The 11,527-nt window shown below is 49.1% G+C and overlaps 1 protein-coding gene across 1 annotated transcript in view; it reads right to left on the reverse strand.

Annotated features, from left to right (window-relative positions):
• The window catches only part of Adam12 (ADAM metallopeptidase domain 12), a 124,518-nt gene that overhangs the window by 32,682 nt on the left and 80,309 nt on the right, over positions 1–11,527 (reverse strand). Inside the window, exons 10-11 of the mRNA XM_026781030.1 lie at positions 7,665–7,754; positions 5,721–5,916 (exon numbers count right to left, since the gene is read on the reverse strand). Of these exons, the coding sequence (XP_026636831.1) occupies positions 5,721–5,916; positions 7,665–7,754 (286 nt within the window). The remainder of the gene's footprint in view (positions 1–5,720; positions 5,917–7,664; positions 7,755–11,527) is intronic.

The raw sequence follows: 11,527 nt of genomic DNA on the forward strand, positions 1-11,527 counted from the left end.
AAAAGCAGGGATGCAGGCATGGTAAAAGCAGGGATGCAGGCATGGTAAAAGCAGAGATGAAGGCACGGCAAAGGCAGAGATGCAGGCTTAAAATCGCTGTGCTTAAAATTTCTGCACTGTGTGTTTTCACGAAGGTGAGAGACTGCACATCTCTCTCTCGTGGACAGAATGGCAACAGTTTTCTTATCGCTCCAGTGCTACATCAATTAAAGCCTTTGAGTTCTTAATAAGGGAACGCTCAGTGCTTGGCCACTAGCAGGAGATAAAGCTGAGCCTTTTGGAGGGAGTCTTGATGCTGCTCTGCATTTTAATCGCCAGTTTTGGCTTTGAGCACAGTGGCTCACACTTGTAACCGGGTCTGGAAGTTCTCAATGTCATGGTGTCCTCTGAAGAGGAAGTGAAGATGACAGCGCTTTGAATGAAGCCCCAAGGTTACTCATTCTGAGCCTCTCCTTGAGACGATCTTCATCTGCAAACACGCTGATCTAGTCTGGGCCAGTCTGCTCCTCTCTGTCAACTCCTGTCACTTAAACCCACAGACAAAGGCACTGACATAAGCAGGTGGCATCTGCCCTTCCGTTTTCTCCAAGTCACCTTTGCCTTTTCCAGGGAATGAAGCCCAAATGAACAAATGCCATCATTTCCTTCTCACATGATGGAACAAGGCTTTCCTGGTTCCCTAACAATCGGCCTCTTGGCAAAATAGCCTTTCTTCCCCTCAGCAACCGTCAGTTACAGTAGGCCATCAGTACATACAAGGCCCTGAGTGGATTTCAACTTAATCGGGCTTATTTAAACCAGCCTTGTAGATAAACACTGGATATTTACGATCCCATAAAACTTATCTGGTCAGCTGATGTGGCATAAATCAATGACCATAGAATCTGGTGACTGACAAGATGGACACTAACAGCAAGTTTGGGGGCCCCTCCAAGGGAAAATCGGTGACTTTTGGCCTGTGGTGATCATGTAACATACCTATGATGTTAACAGTCTAATGGTCTCCATCACTAGGCTAGTGGCTCTGGCAGACAGCACTGCTGAAAGGCAATCTTCAGGCTGAGGAAAAACCCCAGCTGTATTTTAGCAGGAATAAAGGTCATGCCATGGCAACGGAAAAGCTTCCTGAATATTAAGACTGAACTGGAATAAGAAGCTCAATACCCATTTGAACTGCAGATAATGTTATGTCTGCGATGCCAACATCTAAAATCTTGAGACAGTGAGCTAGGGAGACAGACAGCTCAATGGGCGAAGTATTGGCTATTCTGGCGTGAGGACCTGAGTTCCGATCCCCAGCACCCACGGAAAAAACTTGGCCTGGCGGAACATGCCTGTGATCCCAGCAATGGAAAGTCGAGACAGGAGGATCCCTGGAACTCCCTGACTGCCAGTCCAGCCAAGCCAGCATTCAGGTTCTTTAGCAACTCTGTCTCAGAAAATAAGGTGGGGAGTGGCTGAGGATGACATCTGATGTCAAGTCCTGGCCCCAACTTGCACACGCTAACCGCGAGATGTGGTAGAAAATCAGGTTGGAAAAGAAAACTTCCCCAGCCAACAGGGAGAGCTTCAACAATACTACTACTAATAATTAGATAAAAAAAAAAAAACACAAGTAAATGAACAAACCCCACAGAGGTCTTCTGAAAGTTTGTCCCGCTGCCACTTAGGAGGTGCAGGCACATGCTTTGAATCTTCTCTGCCTTTATTTCTAGGGAGACTTGGAAGCAGGAGGATTTTATTGGAATCTAATGCTGGACTGAGAAAGGCCCATCTCAGAAGGGAATAGCTAGCTGGAAGGAAGGGCTTTATCCGGTCAGCTTCGGATAGCCAGCTCCGAGGCGTGAGTAACAGACACCCTGGATGTAACCGGAGAATTCGATGTGACTCAATAACTTGGCCAGGTCACTGGGTACGAAAGGCATAGCCATCCAAGCAATGACTCAAGGAGCCCTAGAGTTCTGAGTGACCCCATTCCCTGGAGGTCGTCTATGACCCTTGCACAACATGGTCTAGATCTGGGAGTGGGAAGATGAGACACCGCAAATGTATCCTGGACAAAGCCTTCCTTCCTGAATCATGGAAAGTTCATTTGAACCAACCGCTGCAGCACTCTAAGGCTCTCAGCCCAGCACATCTGGCTGGCCAGGGCCCCAGCCCAGGAAGTCACCTCTGCCCCTGGGGCTACATCCACCCAGGACAGGGTAAGGGCTTAGTGGTAGTTGTAGGGAGGATGGGACAGAGGGAGTCACATCCCGAGAAAAGCATGCAGGGAACAGGCAGTGCATTCCTCTGGCACAAGCAGGCTCTTGAGTCAGCATCTCCAACCCAGCAGGACGTCAGCAAATACTTAACAAATGAGAGAATGAATGACAGAGGAGGGTCTCTGCTGCTGTCCAAGTCACAGCTCTACACAAACAGAACTAGCTGCACTTCCTGCCTTGGCCCTGCCACCCCGTTGTACCCTCTACCCAATCCTGGATGCTAGAAACACCACCTCTTCCGGATGATGGCTGCAGGGCAGGACCTCTCAGACTCCTTCAACCTGGCTGCTCGCCACCCTCAATCCAGGCGGTGTCTTTCCTCTCTCCATCGCATCTTGCCTTTCTACAAAGTCTTGAGCATCTCTTGAGAACACACTCACATCGCATTGACTAAAGTTTAGATTTACCAGGTGCCAAGCACCAGGTCTGTTGGTACGTGCATTCTACTAGACAGAACAGAGCGTGGGCTACCGTCGAGGATGTTACATGCATGGGTAGGTAGGATGCTCATTCCACTTCACAGCTGAGATCCAAGAAGGGTCAGAAATTTTCTGGAGGAATAGAGAGTGGTTCAGCCTCAGTGTTCAACACCAGCCCATTCTCTCCAGCCTGGACCCCAGCAGTGTGTTACCTTACAGGACGAAAGGGACTTTGCAGACATTCATTTAGAGATCTTGAGATGGGAAGAGGAAAAGATGGAGACCTGGGTGGGCCTAATACAGTCATATGGGTACTTGCAAGGGAAACAGGAGGGGCAGAGCCAGAAGACTAGAGAAGCTGAGGTCAGAGGAGCCGGACAGACAACTGCAAGGCTGGCCTTGACGAAGGAGGGGCGGGGAGTCGAGAACATTGGTGACCTTGGAAAGCTGGAAAAGGCAGCCAGACAACATTCTTCCCCCACGTTTCTGGACGTGCTATGTCTTCCCAGCACCTGGATCGGAGGACTCTGGTCTCCAGAAACGGAAGCTGTGACTTTTCCTGTCACGAGTTGCTAAGGCCCTGACTACAGGTGATTCTCAAAGTGTCATCAACATACTAGATAGTCTCACCGGTATGGAGAGAAAGGGCCATGACATAATGCGAGGGGTGGCAAAGAAGTCATGGTCTCAGTCAGCCAGAGGCCTTGCCTCTCCCCTCTCTGCTGAGGATGTTCTTTTACGAACTGTGTTGAGAAAGGTCTGGTGGGGGCACATTGAAACCCATGAAGTCACTGCCTGAGGTGGTTCCCCAGACCTGGACTTCCTGATTTTCTTAGCACCTAGTGCAAAGAACCATTCCACCTGTCCCAGGCACCAGGGAGGAGGTGGGCAGGAGAGAGAAGAACTAAGTGTGTGTGTGTGTTGGGGGGAGGCTCTTGGGGGAAATGCCCCCTCTTCAGGACAGTGTGCAGATTATAATGCTATCAGACTTCAGTTTCAGCTACCAAGATGGGGGGCCTTCAAGAAGGTGGATGCTCTTGCTTCTGAGAAGCCCATCTGTCAGTCAGGCTGGCTTCTGCATGCCTAGTGAGCACACAACTCTGTCCCCATTCCCTGGCCCTGCCCCTTGAATATGCATGTGATGGCAGAGGTTAACGTTGGCTGTCTTTCTCTGTTACTTCTTGACCTCATTTTTGAGACAGGTTCTCTCTCCTATAGGGGCTTGGTGACTGGATAGGCTGGCTAGCGCAAGCCCCAGGGATCCGCTGTCTCTATGTCCCTTGGAGCTGGGATTACAAGCTTGTGCTGCCCTGCTCGGCTGTTTACATAGACTTATGTAAAAAATGGATCAGGACTTTGTCCTTATGCTTCCCTGATAAATACCCATGATTAGTACTTTACTGACATCAGAACTCACGGATCTCAATCTCTGTTTGTCTGTCTCCCCCCCTCCTTTTATTTCCCACGGATAAATACCTGCTTTGGTCACCATGACAGCCAGCAGAGCCACACAGCACAGTGGTTTGGGGAATGCTGTGCTGTTCTATCTGAGCTCATGCTGGAGCTGGGGCCAGGTATCATAGCACAGCTGGGCACTGAAAAGCTCCACGGGCCAAGGCCAGCTCCCATAAAGGGAGCAACAGAAGAAGAGCCACTGTAACTTTATGGGAGCTTCCTGCCGGTAGAAGGGCTGGGAGAGTGGAAGGGCCACCAGAGATGTCTGAGGCCTGCTGCACTAAACCCGTGTCCTAAACTGACCTTGGTTGACTACAAGGTATCTGAAATCTCTAACCCATTCAGAGTCCTATGGCCATTTGACACGTGTATAACAAACGTCTCTTGGTGTGTGTCGCTGTAACGGTGGTATCCTATCTATGTCTTAAGAATCTCATGGGCATCAGGTGAGGGAGCCAGCACTGAGACTCGAAAGAAGAAGTGTGAAGGACTGGGAGTTTCAGGACTCTTTATTCTACCTGTCCAGGTAGAATAAAGCTTATGTCCCATCCGCTTATGGGAGCCACCAGCCCACACTTTCTTCTTCCCCAGAAAGCTCCAAGTGAGGGGGCATCTTTGCTGGGCACTGAGAACTCTCCAGGCTTGGGAGTTGTACCCACAGCAGTTAAAACCAGGCTTCAGTGTTTGGGCATCATTTTCTGCTCTGGTTGACTCCCCTTATTCCTCTGGAAACCAGAGCCTTATAGAGAGTTTCTGGTTTCCCCCAGAGCTGGCTTAGCTTGAGGTCTGAGTCTGGCTGACCATAGTGGCCTTGCTGGCGCTGGGGCCTCTGGCCAGGTCTGAGATCATCTCTTAGCTGTAAGTGAGGACTCAGCCAAACTCAATGGAAAGAAAGAAGTGTAACACACTCAGAAAACATCTCCAGTGGGATTCCTAGCCAGGATCCCAGGAGCTGTAAATGAAGTAGATCCAGAATGGTTTCTAGGTAATGAGGCCCTTCCCGGAGTGGCAAACTCTCTTAGTAATAAGGGTTAGAGTGATAAATCCCCGGGACAGTGAGGCCTGCTAGGTAATGAGGCCCTCCCTGGAGTGGCAAACTCTCCTAGTAATAAGGGTTAGAGTGATAAATCCCCGGGACAGTGAGGCCTGCAAGGCAGGGTGAGGTCCTTAGGTACTGAGAACCCCTGGTAGTGAGGTTTGGGGTAGTGAGGCTTTTAAGGAGTAAGACCCCAGTGTCTAGGCTGCCTGAGGAGACCCTGAATCTGACTTCAGAGGGGAGCCCCAAAGAGATATACACGCAGGGCCCTAAGATTTAATCTGCATTTTTAGAACCTTAATGGGACTTTAGATCAAGGCTGCATCTGCTCACGGGAGTGACTGTGCACTGTGAGAGTTATGCCCAGATGATGGGTCACCGTGGCCACGCCTCCTGCAGAAGCAGACTTCCCATCTCAGAGTTTGAACCTCATTGCAGAGCAGAATGGGCCTACATGGAGGAATACCCCCAGGAGCCAGGACAGACTCATGTACATAGAGCATACGTCCTTCACTGTCCCTTACAGAACTGGAAGCGGCCACGTACCTGGTCCCCAGAGTGTGACACACTGTTGCTCGTGGGTCTGGCAGATGCCGTTGTAGCAGTAACCATCCACTCCCTGACACTGGTGCCCATCATGAAGGTACACGTTGGCTGGGCAGTGAGGGGCAGTCCCTGTACAGAATTCTGGGAGGTCACAGGAATTGCTGGAGGGTCTGCATGCAGTCCCTGGAGGCTTCAGCTGAAATGACAAGGTGGCTTATGGCACATGTACCAAGTAGGAGGAAACGGCCCTCAGCTCTCCTGGGGCAGACTGCAACAGGCCACCTACTATGGTTGAGTAAACAGGTGGGGATTTCAGCATCATCCCCTTTGATGGCAGAGAGTTCTCCTTAAATGGTTTTGTACAGGTCACATTTACTGTATGACTGCAGGTAACACCAGGTTCCCCAAGGAGCAGACAGTCTGGCTCTTGTTGAATCTCTTGTTGAAGAGGTGACCCTTTTCTCAGGCTATTGACACCATCACATGCCTTTCCTCATCTTCAGGCATTTTTAGGCAAGGTAGCAAAATCAGCAAGATCAGACTCTCAATAACAGGGCTATACTGTCATCCAGTTAAAGAACCAGGGCTCCCTTTATCACTTTATGGGGAAAACTGAAGGGGAGTGGCAGGAAGGATAGGGGGAGGATGGGGAGAAGGACCAGGAGGTGGCAGCAGAAGCAGCAGTGGTAGCGGCTATCAGTGAGGGCTGTTAGACCTCTGTCTGACAAGCAGCTCATCTTTTAGACTGAAGAAATGAAGGTTCAGGGGAGCTTGTTTGAGCTCCACAGTCAAGGCCACTAAGTCCGGGGCTTGGGTGGCCTGCATACTCCCAAAGGCAACAAGGTGAATTACCCACCAACTCCTAGAAAGCCTGAAGTTTGGAAGGGATTACTGGAAAGCTACAGAAGTGGATGACAGTTGTACCCACATATCCCTCCCACCTTGAGCCTTATTCCGTGTAGGTTCATCCCCTTCCTGGCACTCTCCAGCACTAGTAACTGGGTACCTGGGTATTGGGTACTTCTTATAATATTTTCCAGAAATTAGTAAGCATCAGGAGAAGATATACACGCACACAGACACACACAAACACATGCACTCATATACATGCTCTCACATACACATACTCATGCACACACACATGCATACACACACATACATATTCACATAACATACACATGCACACGCACACTCACACATGTACACACACACATGCACACAAACACTCATATACACACTCATACACAGGCACACATGCATCATTATAACCCACTTCTAAATGATGTGCTTGGGTGGGGTGGATCACGGAGCTTCCTGCAATCCTTGTGCCAAGATCAACTGCTTAAGTATCAAGACATAAATGCCTATCCTAGGAAAACTTCAATGCTCAGGCCTTCCCCGTTAGACATGCATTCTGAATAAACAGGATGAATGGTAGAAACGCCAAAGCAAGAGCAGTCAGAGCAGTGCAAACAGCAAGTCAGGCAGTTGCCACTCTGGCAGTTCAGGGTGGTCCGCACTTTCTGTTGGTGCAGACGTCCCAGGAACCACCAGAATGGCTTCTCTGCTACCTGCCAGACACTGGCATCAGGCAGGTGGACCTGGCATGAGGCTGAGTGGCAGGGGTAAGGCTAGGCTCTCCTGTCATTGCTTTTCTCATGGAGTTAGGACACCCACAAGCACAAATGGAATATTAGGGTTGAGCTTGGCTTTCTCAGTCCTGTTAGTTTTTAGCCCGTGGGCCATTTATCACAAGAGTTAGCAATTAAACTGTGCATTTTACCGGACCAGAGAGTTCTAAGAGCTACTAGATGGTACTGACTGGTGAAAGGGCAGCTTCCCTCCCAGGATGATCTCCGGGAAAGCAGCTGACGATACTACTTCCCTTGCATCAGACGGGAGCCACCCAAACCAGGCAGAAACCTCCAGCCATGCTGGACTCACCTGGCAGTCTTCACAGCACTGCCCATGCGCGCACACAGCATCCGGCTTCAGAGTGCAGGTGCTGGCGTTACAGCAGCGATTGGTGCATTCCTGAGGAGCACAATGGGATCCGTTTGAAGGGTCATGTGGAATGGTGACTCTCAGAATGCCAATGTCACACCCTTAAATGACAGCAAAGGCTAAGGTGCCCAGATCCTGAGCTGAAAACCTGGCCCAGACCTGCTTTCCTTGGCCCAGGAGCAAAGTGTCTGGTAAGTGTTTATGAACCAAGGAGTCTGCTGTTGCTAAGAGAAGTCAGGAGCCCTCAAGAGTCCTTCATGGGGGGAGGGTCTAGGGGAGGGAAGCCGGGAGCGCTTCAGGTCAGCAGCTCCCTGGGAATTCTTCCTGCAGGGCATGGTGCAGTGAGCTGTGTCAGAATCATCGAAGGGCTTGGAAATTGCTCATTTCGAAATACATGCATGGACAGGGCAGTGTTGGCACAGGCCAGGCCTTTAATCCCGGCACTTGGGAGGCAGAGAGAGACAGGGGGATCTTTGTAAGTAAGAGGCTAACCTGGTCTATGGAGTGAGTTCCAGTACAGCCACAGATATACAGAGAAATGCCGTCTCAAAAACAAAACAAAATCCAAGCAAAACAAAATTAAAAACAAACAAAACAAAAAACCATGCATGGATGTGACCCTTACTCTTCAAGAATGAACCCTTCTGAGAGATAGGAGAGCAGCCCAGTGGTACAGCACTTCTTTGGTGTATTTGTTTAAAAAAATGGGTGGGGGGTCTACTTCTGATTTGGAGTATGCAGATGCACCAAGAGGAAAAACATTCAGGACAGTTCCCTGTGGTGTACCAGGTGGGTGAGGAGTAAACCCTTGTTTAGCAAAGGTAAGTCCTCGGCCTAGGATATTCTGGGGAGAGCACTGGGCATCAGAGTGAGGCTAAAGGGTGCTGGGGTAGGAGTTCTCATTTTATTTACTTTTTTCCCTTCCCCCATCCGTCTTTCCTCCCTTCCCTCCCTCTCTCCCTCTCTCCCCCCTTTCCTTTTTGGCCACTCTCCCCCCTCCCTGCCTTCTTTTCTCCTTTCTCTTGCCTTCCTTTTCTCTTATACTATTTTTTTTTTTTTAAAATCAAGTCCAAGGACTCATGGATGCAAGGCAAGAACTTTACCAACTGGGCCATATCCTCAGCCTTCTTTCTTGTTTTGGGAGCTAAGGTCTCTGTGGGCCTGGCTGGCATGGTACTTCCTTTGTAGACAGGCTGGCCCCAACCCTTGGTGGGTGATCCCCCAGTCTCTTCTTCCTTAGTGTGAGGATTGGAGGATTATGCTACCACATCTGTCCTGAGCATGCCCATTTTCAGGGGATCTAAATACACACAAATTGAGCTATATTATCCCCTCTGAAACAGAAGTGAAGAAGAAATTCAACTCCTTTAGAGACAGTGCACCACGTGAGCTCACGGCTTTCTGATAGAGACAGGGATCAACACCCTTTGCCTGTCTTAGCCGAAGGCCTGCACCCATTTGTGTAGGCAATCCCTGAAGCCCATGAGCTTTAGAGCCTCCTGGAAGCTTGGAATTTGTGCGATTTAGAAGAAAATGTCACAGAATGCTTAATGCTGCCTAAGACCTCAACATTCTTTAATTTTTGATGTATTCTGAAAAACTTACACCTGGCCAGCCAGCATGAAGCTAATCGTGTCCATGTCTAACAGTATAGTTGGTTACTCCTGAAAAATATCTCTCATGAATGAATTTCTTCTTGGTCTTATAGATGTAATTAATAAATCTGCCAGTGATTGGGAAGATGTAGGGCGCCCCCAGACACCTGCTCAGCATCCGCCACGGAGCCCCACAGACTGATCTCTCACGCAGTGTTTACGTTTGCTCCTACCATGCATACTTCCAAACTTGTTAAATTTTAAATCCGCTTGAGGACTCTGTAAACATCCGGGACATGTAATGTACACAGTAAGATAAAGCTGCCAACCAGAAGTCAGTGCGGCGGCTTTCATGACAGGGAGGGTTTTCAGCTTATGGGCTTACAGCTCTATACAAGTTTAGAAATGTTTTCCCTCTTAAGGATCCCATTAATTGCATCCTGGACCAGTGCCCCTGGGTGTGCAGCAGCACCGCTCAGCTTGCTGTGGTCTTAGTGACTTCCCGAATGTTATAGGAGCTGAGCCGGAGACTTCCTTGCAATGCTGAGTTAAAGCGGTCATCTGATATCTGGGTCTAACACACTTGTGAGGGCTCCTCCTGCCACCCCTCAAATCACTTGTAATGTAAGCAGCAGCCCCAATGGGAAGGTAGCCAAGTGGAACGACTTCAAAGGGGATCCATCACGTGAGAAAGATAATGACGTTTAAAAGATGTGAGAGGGACTGGTATCCTCCTGACTCTCATGGGATGGGGCAGCGTTCCCAGCCTTGTGAGTTGGAAGGGCGGTTTATCAGGGAATCCTTAATACCTTCTACCAGAAGGTAAAAACAATTTTTTAACTACCTCAAATCTATTTATGTACTACCAGATTTCACAGAAGAGACAAATTCCTTGCCTATTGGTGCATTTACTATTTTAGTAGTCAGCAGAGAAACAACAGAACCAATGAATGTCAGGTCTCCAAATAAAAAGAATAACAAAGCTATTGAAGACCGTGTATAAGCACTAAATAGCCTTTCTTGGGCTGTGGGAAGCAGATGGAGATTCTTGGTCACTATGAGCTACAGTGCACTCTCCTGGACACAATGGAGCTTCTGGCAGTGAGGGAGCACATGCAGGCTTGTGTGCTGGTGTATGTCACACTGATCTGCCATTCCCTGCGTTTGGTGTGATTAGCAACAGAAGGAGTGTCTGCAGGACCTGGGCACAGGGGACCAGACAAAAGAGCCCAGGTAACAGGTTTGAATGGAAGTCTTGGGCAAAGCAGCTTAGTGTTCTTGTAAGCCTGGGGTTGTCTGAGAAGGGACACTCAGTCAAGGGATTTCCAAGATCAGACTGGGCATGTCTGTAGGGGGTTGTCTTGACTGTGAGTTGATTTAGGATGGCTTAGCTCACTGTGGATAGTGCCCATTCCAGGTAGTTCTGGGCTGGAAAGGGAAGTTGTCTGAGCATGGTCCAGAGAGTGAGACCACAGGGGTGCTCCTCCTGGTTTCTGCTTCTGTTTTTCTTGCTTGAGTTCCTACCCTGACTCCCTTCAATAATGAACTGTGACCTGGAAATGTAAGCTGAGGAAATTCTTTCCTCCACAAGTTACTTTTGGTCAGAACGTTTTAGCACAGCAAGAGATAGAAACTAGGACACATGGCTAGGTATAATGGACATCTGAACCTAGACTTAAAACATAAAAAATATGGTAATATGACACAAGTGAGCTATTGTTCACTATGATGTTAGCAAATTTCTAGGGAGGAAGAGCTTCAGATAAGGAGAAGGGAGTTTTCTTAAAATATCAAGAAACCTCTTTATGAAAAAAGGAGAACCCTAACTATAGAAATACCAAGCTGGGAACTACATGCAAGAAGATTTTGGCTTTATCTAATGAGTTTGTCACAATCAACACAGTGTAGTGAGGTCCCTGGAGAGAGATCAAGCACCTATCCATTGCTGTGGGATTCTTCTGTGGAGATGGAGGAGCATGACATGAGTAGCTGGCAATAGGAACACAGGGATCCCCTGATATGTCAGTGCTGGTGGTGATGGCCGTGCTAGTGCTAGTGGTGAGGATGCTGGTGCTGGGGCAGTGCTGGTGGTGAGGATGCTGGGGCAGTGCTGGTGGTGAGGATGCTGATGCTGGTGCAGTGCTGGTGGTGAGGATGCTGATGCTGGTGCAGTGCTGGTGGTGAGGATGCTGGGGCAGTGCTGGTGGT

The sequence above is a fragment of the Microtus ochrogaster genome, chromosome 8 (assembly GCF_000317375.1).
Source record: "Microtus ochrogaster isolate Prairie Vole_2 chromosome 8, MicOch1.0, whole genome shotgun sequence".
NCBI lineage: Eukaryota > Metazoa > Chordata > Mammalia > Rodentia > Cricetidae > Microtus > Microtus ochrogaster.